The sequence below is a fragment of the Amborella trichopoda genome, chromosome 8 (genome assembly GCF_054954075.1).
Source record: "Amborella trichopoda isolate Santa Cruz 75 chromosome 8, AtrichopodaSantaCruz75HAP2 v2.0, whole genome shotgun sequence".
NCBI lineage: Eukaryota > Viridiplantae > Streptophyta > Magnoliopsida > Amborellales > Amborellaceae > Amborella > Amborella trichopoda.
In genome coordinates, this window is record NC_142343.1 from 7436613 (window position 1) to 7453939 (window position 17327).

Genomic DNA, 17327 nt, shown 5'->3' on the forward strand with positions numbered 1-17327 from the left:
CCTTTTCTGATGTAAGGTAGCATCCTTATATAAACTTTTTCCTTTAAAAAATTGTTGATCTGGATTAATCTAGATTGGTTTTCAGAGAATCAACCCAATTCCGTCTAAATATCAAAAATGGCCATATGGACCAATTGAGACAGGCCAATTCCATGTAATTTTTTATTTTTATGAATTTTTACTTTTAAATTTTTATTTAGTAGAGGCCCAACATTTCCCATGTGTTTTTCATTTACTTTTTAGTATGGAAATGCAAACAATAAAACTGTTTATTTTTTGTAAGGAGATCACAATCACTATTGACCGGTTAGCTGTGAAATTAGGTTGTGGGAGATATTTCCAAGGTTGAAAGTTTAAAATAAAATTTTTCGATTGTTTTGGCACACTTAATTCATCGAAATTCATATCCAATGGCCAAGAATAATTGTGACATCCTTGTATCAAAAAGTAAAAGAAATAGGTGGTCCATCTAAAAACAATCGAAACTAACAGTCCAATATTTTCTTAGAAGAATTATTATTTTAAATTTTAAAAAAAATTTTCTTTTTTCATATTCATTTTCTCCATGTTAGAGATTACATGTTTTTAAAATTTAAGTCCAAAAATGAATCTCAAAAATAGATTTTTAAAAGGTGGCTCATTTCTACATGGACTCATAAAAACCTTGTCCAAGAGTAGATGGTCTCATAGTATATACAATTCCTTTTATTGTTTACTAGAAGTCGCACATTTCTATGTGGATGGCCCCGCACCACTACTTGGAATGGAGTACACATACTTTCCTCCCATGTGGTATTTTATATATAGTTAATTGATGTCCGACCTTTCTTAAATCTTTGTTTAAAACTTGTACTTTTGCGGGCTACGAGCACGTACCCCACCTGAAAGACGCAAAAAAACTATCCTACTTAAAATAAAAGTTTTTCTACTTTTTTGGGCTCGATCTAAAATAACTAAAACGATCATACTTCAAATAAATGTCTTTATGCTTTTATGGGCTCGATTTAAAAACTTAAAACAATAAGATTACAAATAAAAAGTTCGAGTAGATTTTAAGATTTGAAAGAGAAACTTGCATAATAGGCATCTTGATACCAAAAGAGAACAAGACAAATAAAATTAAAGAAATTTTATATTAATATCAAAATACTTTCATAATAAACCCACAAAAAATGCAAGTCGTATCTTTAGAAGTAATTAACTTGCCATATCTTTTTCCCTTCTTTCTCTCTCCCTTTCACCCTCTCTCTCCGCCTCTATTGCAATTAGGCAAGAGATGGATTATGAATCCTTGAAGCGTTTCAGGGAGGAAATGAGCAGGTAGACTGAGACTTGAGAGAGAGAGTATTTGTTTTGGTACAAGAGATATATATTACAAGAACTTTTAGAGACGATATGGGTACGTGAAGTTTAGAAAAAGAGAGAATCTATACACCAAAGAATTTATTTGGTGTGAGAGAGTGTGAATCTGTGAGTATGAAACGACCACTTAGAGGGAGCATATGGGTATGTGAGGATGAGAAAATAGAGAGGTCATCTAGAGAAAAATTGAGTTCAGATGAAAGAAAGCATGTAAGGAGAGAATCGGGGATCAAGGAAAAAAATCCTCCCAAAGGAGAGAATTTGTAGAGATGAAAAGAAGAGAGGGGCATTCTCAAGGGAAAATGTGGGGATGAGAGAGATACATTCCCAACTCTATTAGTTCTTTTTTTTTAATGTGATTGTGCCCCAACTCCATACAAGAAAATCTAAGCTATAAATCAATGAGAGCAGGTGAGACTGATATTTTTCAATCATGTAATGATAGATAAATTGAATACAAATGGGAACAACTACAATACCTCTAGAGAAATAAAACGAATAAAAATATGAATGAAAATAAATAATTAATTTAATAAATCAATTTTGAGAATATAGAAAAATAAAAAACAGGTAGGCAAAACCCTTACTTCTATAAGCACAAGCGACATGGGAGATTATAAAAATACAAGGAAAAAAATAATTTGAGTAGAGAGATCCATTTTATTGCAAGGAGTTCCATTTTGACTATAAAATCAACATAGTGATCAACAAATAGTCATGCACATGAAACAAGTTCTCCATATTTATATATGTTCCATAAAATAATAAAAATACATAATACTATACCATTTTCTTTCAAAAACCTAAAGGCTAGATTAATAAAAAGCCATAGTGAGCTTTTAAAAAAATTTAAGGCCAGTTTGGGCCAAATTCAACCGATCCGCCGATTCTGACTGGTCTTTAGGATGGGTGCATCTGTTTGTTTAAACATTGGTTGTCTAAATTCTCGAGTTATTTGCTTCCTAGAAAATATATCACGCCATGGACGGAACGGCATAGCATCCAAGATCAATGCCAAATTTATCAACTATATTTTTTCATGGACATCCTATATGAATACAGTTTCTCATCCAGATGATAACGTTGAGATGGTGGTGGATGGTACAATCTATATAATGCCCAAGATTTCAGTGGATAACATTTTCCATCAAAATTATTTAGCGCTGTGTTCCTTCATAATTCGAATACAAATTTGTCAGAATCTTAAACTGCCAATACTGATGGCTGTGATTTGCTCTACTTTTTAGCTCTCCTTTTTAAGCCCTTGCCACCAAGGATGAGATTTTGAGCTTTACTAAAATTTATCTAGCCTTGTGGGTGGACTGCGGTATGACCTAGATGCCCAATTTTTTCAAAAAATAAATAAAAGGGATTGTAAACCAGTAAGATCCCTGTAATCTTAGTTCGAATAATGCACATGAAATCCCCATGAAAGGTAAGCCAGATTTCTTCAAATATAATCTCTCTCTCTCTCTCTCTCTCTCTCTCTCTCTCTCTCTCTCTCTCTCTCACACACACACATATCACAGGGAATTTCAGCCCATCATACTGCTTTTGATGCATATGGTGTTCTAGTGTTATCAAAATTGAACCATGCTGCACCGCGTCTGCACTTAGACTGCCAAATTTAATGGATACCCTGAGCAGCTTTTCATGTGGATGCCTGATCAACAGCTCCAAAAACCAGAATGCACCTCCCAATCAGCGAATGATCAAGCACCCTAACCATACCAAAATACCCAAGTCCATGAGTAGATACACAACCATCGCATGCTATTTCAGGCCTTGACCTATCAAGTAGATTTCTCTAGAGGAAGACCTTGTTGCTTTCGGCCTTAACCATGATACTTTCTTGAAACGAGGTTTGCATAGATGGCGAAACCCTGCATAAAGCCATTCAAAAGAAAGCCACAAGTTTTAATTGAAAAAACAAATTAAGCAAAGCCGTAGCCTTGATCTTATGAAGGTCGGCACTAACTATGAGAAGTCCTTGGACGGCAGATATACACCTTGTTTACTATAAGTCCCCTATTTTTAAGTAACAGCTCAAAGAAAAAAAATCCCCTATTTTTAAGTACACCACCCCTTAAATTCGATAAAGTGTGAAATTCGATAAAGTGCTCGAGTCACACGCACAAACACACACGCATGCGTGCACAGAGAGAGAGAGAGAGAGAGTCCACACATATAAGGGAACATATTATAACCCAATGGACAAAGGCATAATCCATTAGCTCTCCCATCCATTGAAAAGTTATGCAAAAAATGGAGGAAGAGAGTGGGCCCTACCGGAACAAACTATGAACCTAATTGTGAGCCTTCCCCTCTCCAGCACTGTCTGTCACTTTGTTGGCAGTGGTGTCCTATTGGATTATAACCCACCAAGCCCCCACCCCATCACCTGAAAAACACATACACGCACATACTTAAGACACTTCTTACCTTGGCTCACTTCACTCTCAAGAAGCTTGATTATGATATGACCACCAGGCTTAAGGACCCCATCTTCATCATCATCTGAACTGTCCATTACTTCTTCAGAACTAACAAGAGAACTGGAATCTGTTATACTGCACCTGCCCATTGCCAAGAAAAGTGCACGCATCCCCAACTCACTGGAAAGAACTGCATCTTTCGTATGGATCCCAGAAACCGGGGGACACATGTCTGAGAGTATCACAGAAAACCCATTTCCCTGAAATAGAGGAAGGTACCATAATATGATTCAATTGAAAACAGGATGAAAGGAGATGGGTAACAAGAGTAAATGCAACAGATAGATGGCAGTGGATTGCACTTGTTAATGGCCCAAGAAGGCATTATGATTGATTATAGTACTATTCTAAAACACATGAATTTTGAACCGTAGTCGCAACAAGCCCATAGTTCAATCAAACATATCATCAGTGGTAGATATCAACATAGTGAAATATTTTTTCCTATATGCTGAATGAATATTCAACTATCCAAAAGCAATTGAGAAAATTCAAACAAAAATGCAGGAACAGTAATTTCATGAACTAAGGCTTAATTAAGAAGAATCATAGTTTTCAAAAATGGACGTGATGCAGTTGTCACAAGCAGCCAACATTTCATGAGCACCATGTTGCACATGATCAACATGAAAGATGTGGAATAACACCTAGCATTTTCCCTTTATCATTTTTGATAAGTAATTTCTATTAATTGCAGAAAACATTACAAACACAGCAAGGTACAAAAAGTAGATCAGAGATTCTCAAGGATAGCCAAAGAATCAAGGGACTAAATGGAAGCCTCCAATGTTCAAAAATTCGGCCAGGTGGGACCTAGGCGGGTGTCCTTGCTCCTAGGCAGCTCCTTGGAACAACTTGGCCGAGGTCAGAAAAGGCCCTTGGCCAAGGACAAAAGAGTACTTTTCACACCCTAAAAGGGCAGAAATTTTTTTCCTTTTTTTTTGTTTTGTTTTGGGGTGGGGGAGGGGGGGACAAGGACAAAAGAGTACTTTTCACACCCTAAGGAATTGAGTTGTGATTTCCGTTGATTATTAAGAAAGATGGCATTCTTTAAACATGATTTTGAAATGATCGTTAGGTCAGAGAATCGAGAAGCAAAGGAAAAACTCACAGTAACTCGAGCTCAGCTTGTAGAGGTAAAATCAGAATTAGAGGTAAAATCAGAATTAGAGGTCGTTCTTATAGCCACCAAGGAGAAATATATGAAAATGCTGGATGAAGCTAAGACAGAGATTGAACATCTCAAGAAAGAGGTGGAAACAGCCAATCAAGAAGCAGAAAAGGTGAGGTCTGATCATGAGGTGGAAACAGCCAATCAAGAAGCAGAAAAGGACCAGTCTAGATGATATTTGGAACTAAATGTGGAAGGGACCCTCAAAAATTGAGGTGAGTGGCATGTTTTGGTTGAATGGGAGATTAATTATAAGAAAAATAAGTAATTGGCTAAACCCCATAAAAAATTATAAAGAATTTGACTACGGATCAGTGCAGTATATCATTTCATATTGCACAACAAATAAATCGTATGAAAAAGTGAAAAAATATTGTGTATATTCCTTCATGTATGCATTTGAAGTGAATGGGATATTATTACTGTTTGAAATAAATAGACTATAGCGCAAAAGAGAATTTGTGTGAAAAAGTGAAAAAATATTGTGTATATTCCTTCATGTATGCATTTGAAGTGAATGGGATATTAGTTTGAAATAAATAGACCATAGCGCAAAAAAAAAGTCTCTGTTTGAAATAAATAGCCTATCGCCAAGGTGCCCTCCCCGCCCCATGCGAAGGAGTATCTAGGCACTCCCCTGGCCGCCTAGGCACCCGCCTCTGTTTTTCTGAATATTGATACCCTCAATGAGATGCAACCAATAGCAATCAAGAGACTCTCTTCGAACATGCCAGTGAATCCTCCAAAAGGGAAGTGTATCTTGTCTATCCCCGGTAGGTCACCTTCTACTATTAATGGTCAAACAAGCACACAAAAAACATGCATCTGGCAGAATTTTAGCCTTCATATTAAGGAAATCATGAACACGATGAGGTCCTGCAAAGACCTTTAGAACCAAAACTTGTTCAATCTCCAAGGTTCATAGGGGAGCAATATGACAATAAGCTGTACCACATTTAGTACCCATTCCATTTGATTAAACAATTTCAATATATTTGGACAAACACTTTTCTCTTAGTAACCCTGCATTTTTTCTTCCAATACTCCATCGAGGCTCTTTGATGGATAACTAAAGCATTTCACTCATAGATGAGGAGAGTCTGGTTGGGGAGTGACGATCCCCATTGAAATCCCCCCCCCCCCCCACCTATCTTATAGGGGTCTTGATCCCTAATTAAAAGGAATCTTGATCTAATAGAAGAGGACCGTGACCCTACTAAAAATTAGGGGCAAAATCCTGGTTTTGAGGATATCAATCCCAAGTTTCACAAGTTTTTAATTTTGAACCTGAAATCTTTCATTTTGTGCTATTTTTTTCTTTTAAAAGGTTTTCCAGCTAATGACCACCTACAAACGATTTCTGTTTTTCATTTTCATGGTCATGGTTGGCATCAGTAGTTGAAAACTCAGAATCAGGCAAGTTGGCACAGATGGTCTCAAACTGGGGAATTACCCGAGTTCTCTATTGGAGTTGTGGTCTTTCGAGGCCTCGACAACAATATTTCCTCATGGTTCTCATTCACAGCAAGAGTAAACAAGAACCCCGTGACTTACCTGATCTGTAGGAAATATATCTGGAGTTTGCGTCCTTATAGTCACAAAACCCTGGATCATGAGGATTGAGGGCTATCCCTTGTCAGGGACGGTATCAAAGTGCCTCATTATCGTATAAGCCTGGGTGTATTACTGTGTGTGAAATAATGGATGAGAGAATATATGTAGCTCTAGCCATACTGCGAGAATTAAGGAGCCATGTGTGAGAAGGATAGGCTTCGGGAGGACATAAGCCAAATCTCTAAGCCTCGAGCCTTCTCACAGCATGTGCATATACAATCACAAATGGGAAGCCACTCCTTCACAATATGATCTAGTTGAAATATTTATGCACATGTACTAGAGAGAGAACCCCGGATCTACAAGAGTTTGTGTCCTTAGTGGCGCACCTGCAATCCACTATAAGTCTAGGGCCGAGCTATCTATTAAGTTCATTTTGATAAGCCAGGCATGAGCCCCTGCTAAAGTCAATTGGACATGGGCTTGTTGGGTTAATTTGAGAAAATGATTTAGGGTTCCAAGACTAGCCCGGCTGTCTAGTTTCATTTCCTAAATAATCCTAATTCCCCTCCAAATATTGTTATGAGATCCTAAATCATTTCAAGATGATGAAATATACCTAGAAATGAGTTTTAGTGATTTTTGGAGACCTTTTGAGATTTTTTTTAAAGGCAAAAATGATTTTTCAAAATTTGTTTTCAAGAAATGACAAATAAGAACACTCACATGGATGACAAGTGGGGCCCAAGTGGCCAATGGGACCCATATGACCTAACACATGGCACCACCATGGACTCCACAACATCACACGTTGATGACATGTGGGTGATGCTGGCTGAGGGTGGCGTGCCTTTAGTATGATGTTTGTTTGTCAATTATTTGTGTTTGTGGTATGTTGCGTTATGTGACTTAATTTTGTAATATAGCACATGATGTTTTAATTTTCATACGTGCACACACTGGCACATATTTGAGATTTATCTAGAAGACCATTAGGGCTAGATATTTTTTTATTAAGAATCCTAGGACCAATTAGAAATCAGCATCTCCACCAATATGCCACGTGTCACTCTACTATTTAAACTGTGTGAACTAGTTCAGCGTGAGAGAGTTAAACCAAATAATGTTTCGCTTTTACTTTTCTACTTTCTTTCTTTTCTTATCAATCTACTATTAACCGCTTACTGTTTTATAAATGTGTTTTTCTTTCTAATTGATTTCTCATCAATATGTCAAAGGACCCAAGAAATTAAGGCAAGGCAATCAAAATTCAAATTAAAAGTGATTGGGCCAGTCATGGCAAAACCTTAGGAGAGAGCGCTCTGGCTTGGGGCCTCATGAGGTTCATAACATCTGCACAAACAGTTTGGACTCGAGCATCACAATGAAGCTGAGGGACCTTGACTTTCTGTACTGAAAACCAAAGTTCAAAATGGAAAGACGTGTTAAGTCATAAACTTATGGCATCAAGCATTAAACGTAGAACATAGTCAATTAATTACAAGATCATATTCCCACCTTCAAGTCAACACCAACAACCGCTCCACCATTTTTCAAAGGACCCAAACTCTGACAAGCTACCTATCACACATACGCTTATGCTTGTTACTTAGAGAAGAATGAGAAATTTTTAGAGAAGAATGAGAAATTACTCAACTTATGAAGCACAAAATTCAAATGTTTAGGACATATGAGAAACCAGCTAGTGATCTATATTATGTGGTGTCAGAAAAGCTAACTATAAATTCAAGAAAAACAGGACTAATAAAAGTCATAAATCGACATATATTAAAGTGAAGAGTTCATTAAGTGCTACAACTAAGTTTAATCATGATTTCTACAATACTGAATTAAAGGAGATACAACAACATTAACAAGAAAAAAGACAAGATGGATTCCCCCCCTCCCACCCTCTTGAAACTGTTAACATTTGTGTTGAGTGTAAAGAAGAAAAAGCAGCAGTTAAGGCATCCCACTGGTTGGGTGCTCTATGCAAAAAGGGTTGTATGTCAAAAAATGCTAAATAACAAAAAATGAGATAGCCTTAGATACAATGAGGCATATAGCTCAAAAAGGTGTCAAAAATGTCCCCTATGTGCTGTCTTGTAGTGCTCTTTCTTTAGCGAGGCTGTAGGCTATTCAGTTGCCCTCATGCCAAATATGTCTCCATAAGACGTGCATAGGCCTGAAAATGTGAAATATTTCATCAAAAACATGCTCAAGTCTCCATGGATAGGGCGCAACCCTTGAGGCCCAAGAGAAATCAGTTTTGGAGTCCCCCTCACTGACCAAAACGGGACTCCAGCGTGGGTTTCCTTAAAAAAGTCGCAAAATGGCAAAAACTTTATAAAGATATTAAACTAGATTTCTTAATTCAACTTCAGATCTACTTGATCCAAAGCTCTTGAAGTTTTCGGTCAAACCCCTTTATTATTAAAAATGGCCAAACCTTATTTCTATATTCCAAGCCTCACAAATCCAATATTTTGAGTGTTAGTTGTTCAATCTAAGCATTGGATTTGACATAGAACTAAAACTAAGCCTTAGGACCATTTTTTGCCATGAAAGGAGCTAAGGTAGAGAGAAACAAGCAAGGGGGTCAGCTAAACCCTTGTTCGTAATTAGAAATCTTGCAAATCTAAGATTTTAAAAAAAAAAATTATTGAATATATGATTTGGAATTTATAGAGGATAGAGGAGATAAGATTAGGTATGAATTTTCATGGTGATTGGCACAAGAACAAGCAAGCAATGGGGGTCAGAATCCAGTCCCCTCTCCCCATTCCATATTTAAGAAAAGGTCAGACTCCATAAACCCTGGAGAACCCACCAGAGTCGAACTCAAACTTGCCTGACTTACTGTAGCAATTCAGGATAGTTGAGCTACAGATTGGGCCCAAACCGAGTTGGGGCCCTCCATGCTGGTATGCATGTGGCCAAGGGCCTCACATGGACCACGTATTATTTAACTTTGTGTTATTAAAGTTTTGCTTTACTAAAAATAATATTTAATATTTACTTTATAAAGGATTTTTAGAGAGAAACTATCTCTGCCAAACGGTTAGGGGATAACACGACTCCCAGTTTTTGAGGGCCACTTTCTAGGAGATATTAGGCACATCGGAATATTGGAATAACTGCAACAAAACATAGGGTTAACTAGGTCTGAAAAAGCACCATGAAAGCTTGCTTGAGAGTTCAAGCAAACTCCAAAATCTATAGTCCAATGACACTTCCCATTAATGTCTAGTAATCCTGAGGATCCAATGTTTTCTTCTATTTTTCTATCATTGGTAGCAGAGCAAGGTCCGGGGCCATGAGTTCGGTTCTCTTACTATTTTCTGTTTTCTTAGTTCTTTATGGCAAGAGTTTGCTTCTATGCTTCTCTGCAGTTTCATGTCATCTGCACCCTGTTTTAGATGCTACTGCTGATTTTTCCAGCAATTTTTTGTTTGAATTTCTTCAAACAAGAGTGGTTTCAGAGCTGCTCCTTTCTCTTTTAAGCCTTCTCTCTCTGAAATTCCCCAGGGCAGAAAAACTATAGATGCAAGATATGGCAGGGAAGTCGAGGCTTTCCTTTTGGCCACTTCCAATTTGGGAATTGTTAATGAAGCTGATTCATTCGTCGACTCTGTTTGATATTTAGATGAAGCATGAGTTCTATAACAAGGTATCGCACCTATCAATCTATTCTTGCGGACAATCAATTCTCAAAATAGACTAAAAATCATTTCTTAATGAGAGAAAGGGGCTCACGTTTCTCCTGGTGAAATTCTAACCAGAGAAACAGCCCATATCCTCCTAAGCCCTCAAGACTTTATCTCTCTAGCCCCTGTATTTTTTAATGATTTCTTCTCTCTTTGTTTTCATACGAAAAGTGAACCTCAAGTTCACTAGTGTTTTGTTCAATTCGGGCCTCACTTTGTAGTTTTAGGTCGATTCGGCCTCACTTTGCCATTATTTGACTCGCAAGTTTACTATGATTCTGGGTCGATCCGAACCTCATTTTGTTGCTATTTAAATCGCAAGTTCGCTGCTGCTTTTGAGTTGATTTGAGCCTCACTTTCCTCGATTTTGCGACCTTTTTTGGGTTGATTTGAGCACTTCACTGCTAATTGACTCCAGTGCGCAACAGTTTTTGGGTTGATTTGAGCCTCACTTCGCTGCTATTCAACCTTCGTATATGAGGCAGTTTTGGGGTCTACTCCAACCTCAATTTGCTGCTGTACAACTCTTTAACTACTGCTGTTCTTGTGTTAATCCGGGCTAGCGTTTGTTGCTGATCTGAAGACAGTTTTAAGATCCATATCTTACTATTAGTCTCTATTGTCAAGCCGTCACTGGTCCTAGCCTACACCGACATCAACAGCAACTATCATAGCTAGCTTCGGGTATCTCAGGAAAAGCAACCAAAGAAGCTGTAACTCATTGATTCCACTCGTGCAGACCATCCTTTCCAACTTAAATCTAAATTAAAACTTCTAGATTACTTTGCTTGCCTTTAGTTGTCTTTGTGTATTTGCTCTAGACTTATAGCCAATTTAACATACCCAAAGAACAACAGCATCTAAGCTAGTAATGGTGGATTTGTACAAAATAGAAAATAATTGAATGGAACAGGCTTTCCAGTGTGCAACAGAAAGACTGTTTATATTCTCTCCACGAGAGAGTAGACTATATTCATGAGTCAGACCCACCTACCATAAAACCTGATGCTACTAGCCAGGCTAGAAGAAGATCAGAAAAATGGCTAGAAGATGACAAAGCATGTAAGACAATAACACTTACTTTATGAAGGATGACTTAATTAGTGTTCTTGAGGAACACATCACAGCCCAAAATATGATGAATGCTTTGTCAGAAAAATAAGGGACTACTTTTGAGACCCATGTTCAGCTCATTTTTTAAAATTAAAATTCTTGCAGGATGAAATAGATGAATTCAATCACCGAGCATGTCAACAAAATGACTATGCTTGTCAAGGACCTTGATGCAGCCAAAAATCCAATCACTGACTGCAGGTAAGTGCCTGTTGATCTAAACAGTCTCCCCCAATCTTAGGAACCCGAGGTAATTACTTTGAACAATTACTCACAAAACATTACCATGTTAAACCTTCCCATACAGATTAGCATTGAAATTGAAGAGCTAAGAAGAAGTCGAATGAATTTCACTTTACCCAAAGTTTAACTGCCCAAAACCCTAGTGAACCTAAATATAAAAGGTAGAATAATAAGAAGAGATATAAGGGGAAGGCAAAGAACTTTAAAAATCAAAAGAAGCCTTTCCCAATTCATCTAATAGGGCATGCTTCTATTGTAAGGAATGTGGACACATCAAGGCCCAAACTGATAAATAAATCTAAGAATCAGAATAATAACAATGCTCTTCATAATAAATAAAAGGAAAGACTAGATTTGAATTCTCTCAAAATCTTTGGGTACCGACCATGACCTAAACAATTGGTAGATTGACTCAACCTCCACCCGATATTTCTTGAGGACCAGGTATGGATTCATAGAGCTGAGGGAGATCGTAGTCCACAACCAGCGGATACATAGGAAATGACACTTATTGTTATGTACTTGCTATCGGAACCTTCAAGTTGTGTATGCCTAGATGAACAAATCTCCTACTCACTGATACTTTTTATGCAAGAAGTAATTTGATTTTTGTTGCAAAGCCAGATGAGAAAAGTTGTGAGATAAAGTTTAGGTCAAGTCGGGTCACAATTGGTAAACATCATTAAGTATTGGCATGGGCAACAAAAGTCGACAATTTGCACCAATTGGACATTAATGAAAATTCCTCTTATTGTACCTATATCACTGAGTGTTGGCATGGGGAACAAAAGTTGACCATTTGTATTAATTAAACACCAATGAAAATTATTCTTATTGTACTTATATCGATGCTTCTTTTGAAGTTCTTGTTGATGTGAATCATTCATATACATGACATTTGAGATTGTAATATACAAATAAAGACAAAAAGGACAAATTTGTTAAAAGACGTTTACTCCATAACTTAGAAGAAATTAATTTCAAGTAAGTTTACAAACCATGTATATTTGGTGAGTTAACTAGAAATCCCAAAGGGAAATGGTCAGATGAACTTAACATTGTATACTCTAAATATGTGGGCCATTAAACATAAAAACACATGGAATGGATTATTCTATCACCTTTATAGATGACTTCTCTAAGTATGGCTATGTATATCTTATTAACAAAAAATCAGATGCACTAGAAATACTTAACGAGTATAAATTTGGGGTAAAAAATCAGTCAAGTAGATATATCAAAATTCTTAGAAAAGATAGGGGAGGTAAGTATTGCTCTGACTTATTTGCCTAATTTTGTAAGGAGCATAGTGTAACTCACCAAACCACCATATCATACACACCACAACAAAATGGTGTAGTCGATAAAAGAAATAGGATACTAATGAACATGGTCAAGTTTATGATGAGCTTTGCATATTTATCCCCTCATTTTTTCGGGTAAGGCTATCAGCATGGAAATATATATTCTTAATTGTCTCCAAACCAAAGTCATAAACTTAACACCTTATGAATTATGGACTGGTAGGAAACTGGATGTTGCATATTAAAAATTTGGGGTTCTTGAGAACAAGCCCTTATACCACCACAAAATAAAGATAAGCTACAAAGAAAACCTATTAAATGCTCTTTTATAAGTCACTAAAAAACTCTAAGGGTTATATAGTTATAACCATGATACTAGATCCATAGTAGAGAGCTGAGATATTCACTTTTTAGAATACATAGAGGATGAATGTGCCTTGAAGAAATCCATTGACTAATATGAAATAGAGAAAGATAAGATCTCAAAGACCCTATTCCTGAGCCTCCCTTTAAAGTTAATGAGTCCCTAGAACCAAGTGTACCAGATAGACCAAATAAAGCCCCATCTTCCACCTTAGATCAATATTATGCGCTAATGAATGAAAATAATTATTCTTCAATAAATAAGGATACATTAGATGAACCTTAAAGCTACAATCAAGGCACTATGTCACATGACTCAACAAAGTAGATTCACGCCACAAATGATGAGATTGATTCCATTAAGATGAATCAAGTTTCGGAGTTAGTTAACCTCCCTAAGGATAGAAAAGTCATTATTCTCAAATGGGTCCTAAAAAAAACCTGATGTAAATGGATCTATGGAAAATTTAAGGCTAGGATAGTAGGTAAAGGGTTTATCCAAAAGGATGGTATAGATTGCGTAGATACCTTTCTCCAGCAGCCAAACACACATCCATTGGGATTATTCTAGCATTAGTTGCATACTATGATTTAGAGTTATTTCAGATGGATATTAAAATAGCTTTCTTAAATGGAGAATCAAAAGAAGCTATCTATATGAAACAACTAGAAGGATATGTCATTAAAGGAGAAGAAGACAAAGTATACAAACTTAGGAAGTCTTCGAATGGTGAAAAACAGTCTTGCTATGCAATGGGACTTTGTTTTTCGTAATGCAGACACATAAGTTGGTTACACAACCAATAAGATTAAATAATTGTGTATATGTTTGGAATAGTGGGAGCAATTTTGTTATTTTATTTTGATATGTAGATAATATTTTGTTAGCTGGAATGACATTTGTATGATTGTCATACTAAATCAAGGTTTAATCCCCCCCCCCCCCTCCCCTTGAGATGAAGGACATGGGAGAGAATAAGGAGTTCAAGACTTCTATGCTTACCTCACAAAAAAAATGAGAGAATTATAAAGAGATTTAAGATGGAAAATTATAAGCCTATAGATACACCTATTTGTAAATGTCTGAAATTATCAAAAAAAAAAATCCATCAAGTGCTAGTGACAAAGCTAAGATGGAAAGAATTCCATATGCTCAAGTTGTAGGGTATATAATATATACCATGCTATCTATGCACAAGACCTAACTTGAGTTATGTACTCAGTCTTGTAAGTAGATTCCAAAATATCCCTAGGATGGGTCATTGGCAAGCCATAAAAATGATACTCAGCTATATTTAGAAACTAAAAATTAAAAATTGTGTTCTCAAACTAATAATTTACGTTAGAGGGTAATGTGATGCAAGCTTTGGAGGAGACTCGGATAATAGAAAATTGATTTCCAGATTTGTAGTCCTATTTGGAGGTGGATGTATTTCTTTTTAAAGCAAGAAACAAGGCTGTGCAACTCGGTATATGGAAGCCGTGTCGGTTGGTTTTAACATTGCTACTACTAATGCCATTTGAATTGATGCTTCATAAAGGATTTGAAGTTAGATATAAGCCAACAAACCAGCTCAAATGTTATGTGATAATCAGGTTATCATCTCATGGATTTAAAAATAGAGCATATAGCTCAAAAGGAAAGCACATTGAAATCGAATATCATTATTTATAAATTATAGCATCATTGAAAAGGATAAAGTAACTATCAATTATTTATCACCAGCTGATATGATTACAGATCTTTTGGCAAGGCAAAGAGATTATTAAGTGTTTAATTATTTCATTGCATGTAAATTTGATAGAACTTAGAAACATATAAGTCAGAAACTCCCCAAAAAAATATTTTGAGAGCTTGGTCATGAGAGGAAAAATTGCGATAGTATGAAAACCCCATGACATGATTATGTGTAAAATGCAGTCATTGGGGAAAAGCCACAACTGTGAAAAACCTTATGACATATCTATGTATGAATATAGGTTATGAGAAGTATAATGGCAATATCAATGAAAAGCATCATGAGGAGTATATGCACATAAAAGATAAATCGCCCAAGTGGCAACAGACTTTGTGGCATATTGATGTATTCAGCCCACTTAACCAAGAAGGAGATGTTGGTATGTATGTGGCCAAGAGGCCTCATACGTGCCACATATAATTTGAGTTATTTCATTAAAGTTTTTTTACTAAATTTGTCATTTAATATTTATTTTATAAAGGCCTTTTAGAGAGAGAAATTTTTTCTAGACGGTTAGTGGATAGCTGCCACCCTCTCATATTTTAAAGGCCACTGTGCAGCCATTATAAAATAGGGTTAACTGGGTCACAAATGACCACCATGAAAGCCTGTTTGAGAGTTCTAGCAAAACACTAGGTCTCTGCAAACTAAAGTCCAACGACACTACTCATCAAAATTGGGTAGTCTTGAGGATCGAATCTTTATTTTTGACTTTTATTTAACTCCTGAACTGGCAGGCTCAGTAACTCACCTCAGACTCGGCTATTGAAACATTTGTTCACTAAATGCAATGAGAAGTAGTGCAGTTCATTTTGCAAACATTTTCAGGAAAGCTAAAATTAAGTTGCAGAAGCAACTCAAAGTGGAGCGCTCACATTTTCCGCCACCTGCTTACCTTCCAACAAAAGGAATATCTGAGTACAATAGTGCAGGTTTAATATGATCATTCATCAAGAAAACAAGAATAATATATACCATTAATGGTGATCAAATTTAAGAAATACTGATCATCTTTAGAAAGAGGTTGATCAGTCTGATGACATTTCAATTCAAAATTAAACCATGAAATTACTCATCCGACAGAAAGAAGGGGGGGGGGGGGGGGGGGGGGGGGGACATACGATGAAAGAGTAGAGAGACATAAAATATAAGAAAGAGAATGGGGGGAGAGAGAGAGTACCTGGAGCCAAGCCCCAGGAGCGCATCCAAGATCAAGGACAGAAGCTCCAGGAGTTATCAATTTGAACTGCTTCTGCATCTGTAACAACTGCAACAAAACACTCTCCTACTATCATATAAATCCAAACAAATAAACAAGAGAGAAAGGGACGAGGAGTAAGGAACCTTGAAAGCGGAGCGTGCCACGTAGCCAAGGCGCTGAGCCTCCCTGTAATAGAAATCGGGAGCTCCCGCCCCGCTCATCTCTCTCCCTCCTCGATGCTCTCTTTCAAATCTTGGATCTGCGTTGGAGTTTTGGGGCGGCTTCACACTGCAGTTTGTGCCTCCGCGCAAGGTCTAAAAACAGGGTTCGGGGATTCGGATCGCAAAATCGGTTTGGATTGGCGATTTGGATTCGTGAACTTTGAATAAAAATTTTAAAAAAAGTTAGACAATAAAAAATTTTAAAATAAATAATTCAAAAATAAAGTGGACCCGTAAGAGAACTAGTCAGAACTGGCTGGTTTTTAAAAAGGAGCCAACGAGTGCCTAATATCTAGCATAATCATAACAACCCCGACAATTTTCGATCCAGTTTCGGCCTAGTTCCTTGGCAATGATCACCCTCAACCTACATTAAGATTTTATTTTTATTTTTTCAATATGGAGCTCAACTTAAAAATTATAAGATGATTTCTTTTAAATAAATTAAAAAAACATTTAAGTTGCAGTATTAAATTATTGAAGTGAGGTATACCTCATAAATCCTGTAGAAGAGATTGTTTTATATAACCTTCCAATTAATCTTCTTGACCTCAGGATATATAGACATGAAGTAAAAAAATTTAAAATAAAAAAAATAATACATTTTGTAATAAGTTATCTAGACCTTATATTTTCAAGTTTTCAAATGTTTATTGATTTGCTTGATCCATACCATTTTTTATTTTTATTTTTTTTAAAAAAAAATGTAACTAGGGATTAAATTATATTTTACGCCATCATAAGATTTCTGACACTAGAATATCATCTCTAACTAAAAATTTAGAGGTGTGTCTTGCTTCTATAGTATAAGGAGGCAACCACAAGCCAAGCCTAGGCCAAGCCAGGCCAGCCTT

The 17327-nt window shown here is 36.5% G+C and overlaps 1 protein-coding gene across 7 annotated transcripts; it reads right to left on the reverse strand.

Moving 5' to 3' along the window:
* Window positions 1-2731: 2731 nt before the first annotated feature.
* On the reverse strand, window positions 2732-16615 carry LOC18436171 (FtsJ-like methyltransferase family protein). 7 transcript variants are annotated; one of them, XR_016061489.1, is made up of 7 exons: window positions 16396-16551; window positions 16232-16318; window positions 8101-8163; window positions 7889-7990; window positions 3939-4057; window positions 3652-3763; window positions 2732-3245 (listed from the first exon to the last, which is right to left on the reverse strand). XR_016061489.1 is itself a non-coding variant. In XM_088874733.1 (6 exons), the coding sequence occupies exons 4-6, from the start codon at window positions 7928-7930 to the stop codon at window positions 3136-3138; spliced, it is 405 nt and encodes a 134-aa protein (XP_088730859.1). In that variant the 5' UTR covers window positions 7931-7995; window positions 8101-8163; window positions 16232-16318; window positions 16396-16615; the 3' UTR covers window positions 2732-3135. The 7 variants fall into 7 exon arrangements, 4 of the variants coding, with proteins under 4 accessions (XP_088730859.1, XP_020523945.1, XP_011624119.1 ...); XR_016061488.1 differs by having other exon boundaries at window positions 3652-4057; window positions 16232-16309; window positions 16396-16611; XR_002281195.2 differs by having other exon boundaries at window positions 3652-4057.
* Window positions 16616-17327: the final 712 nt, after the last annotated feature.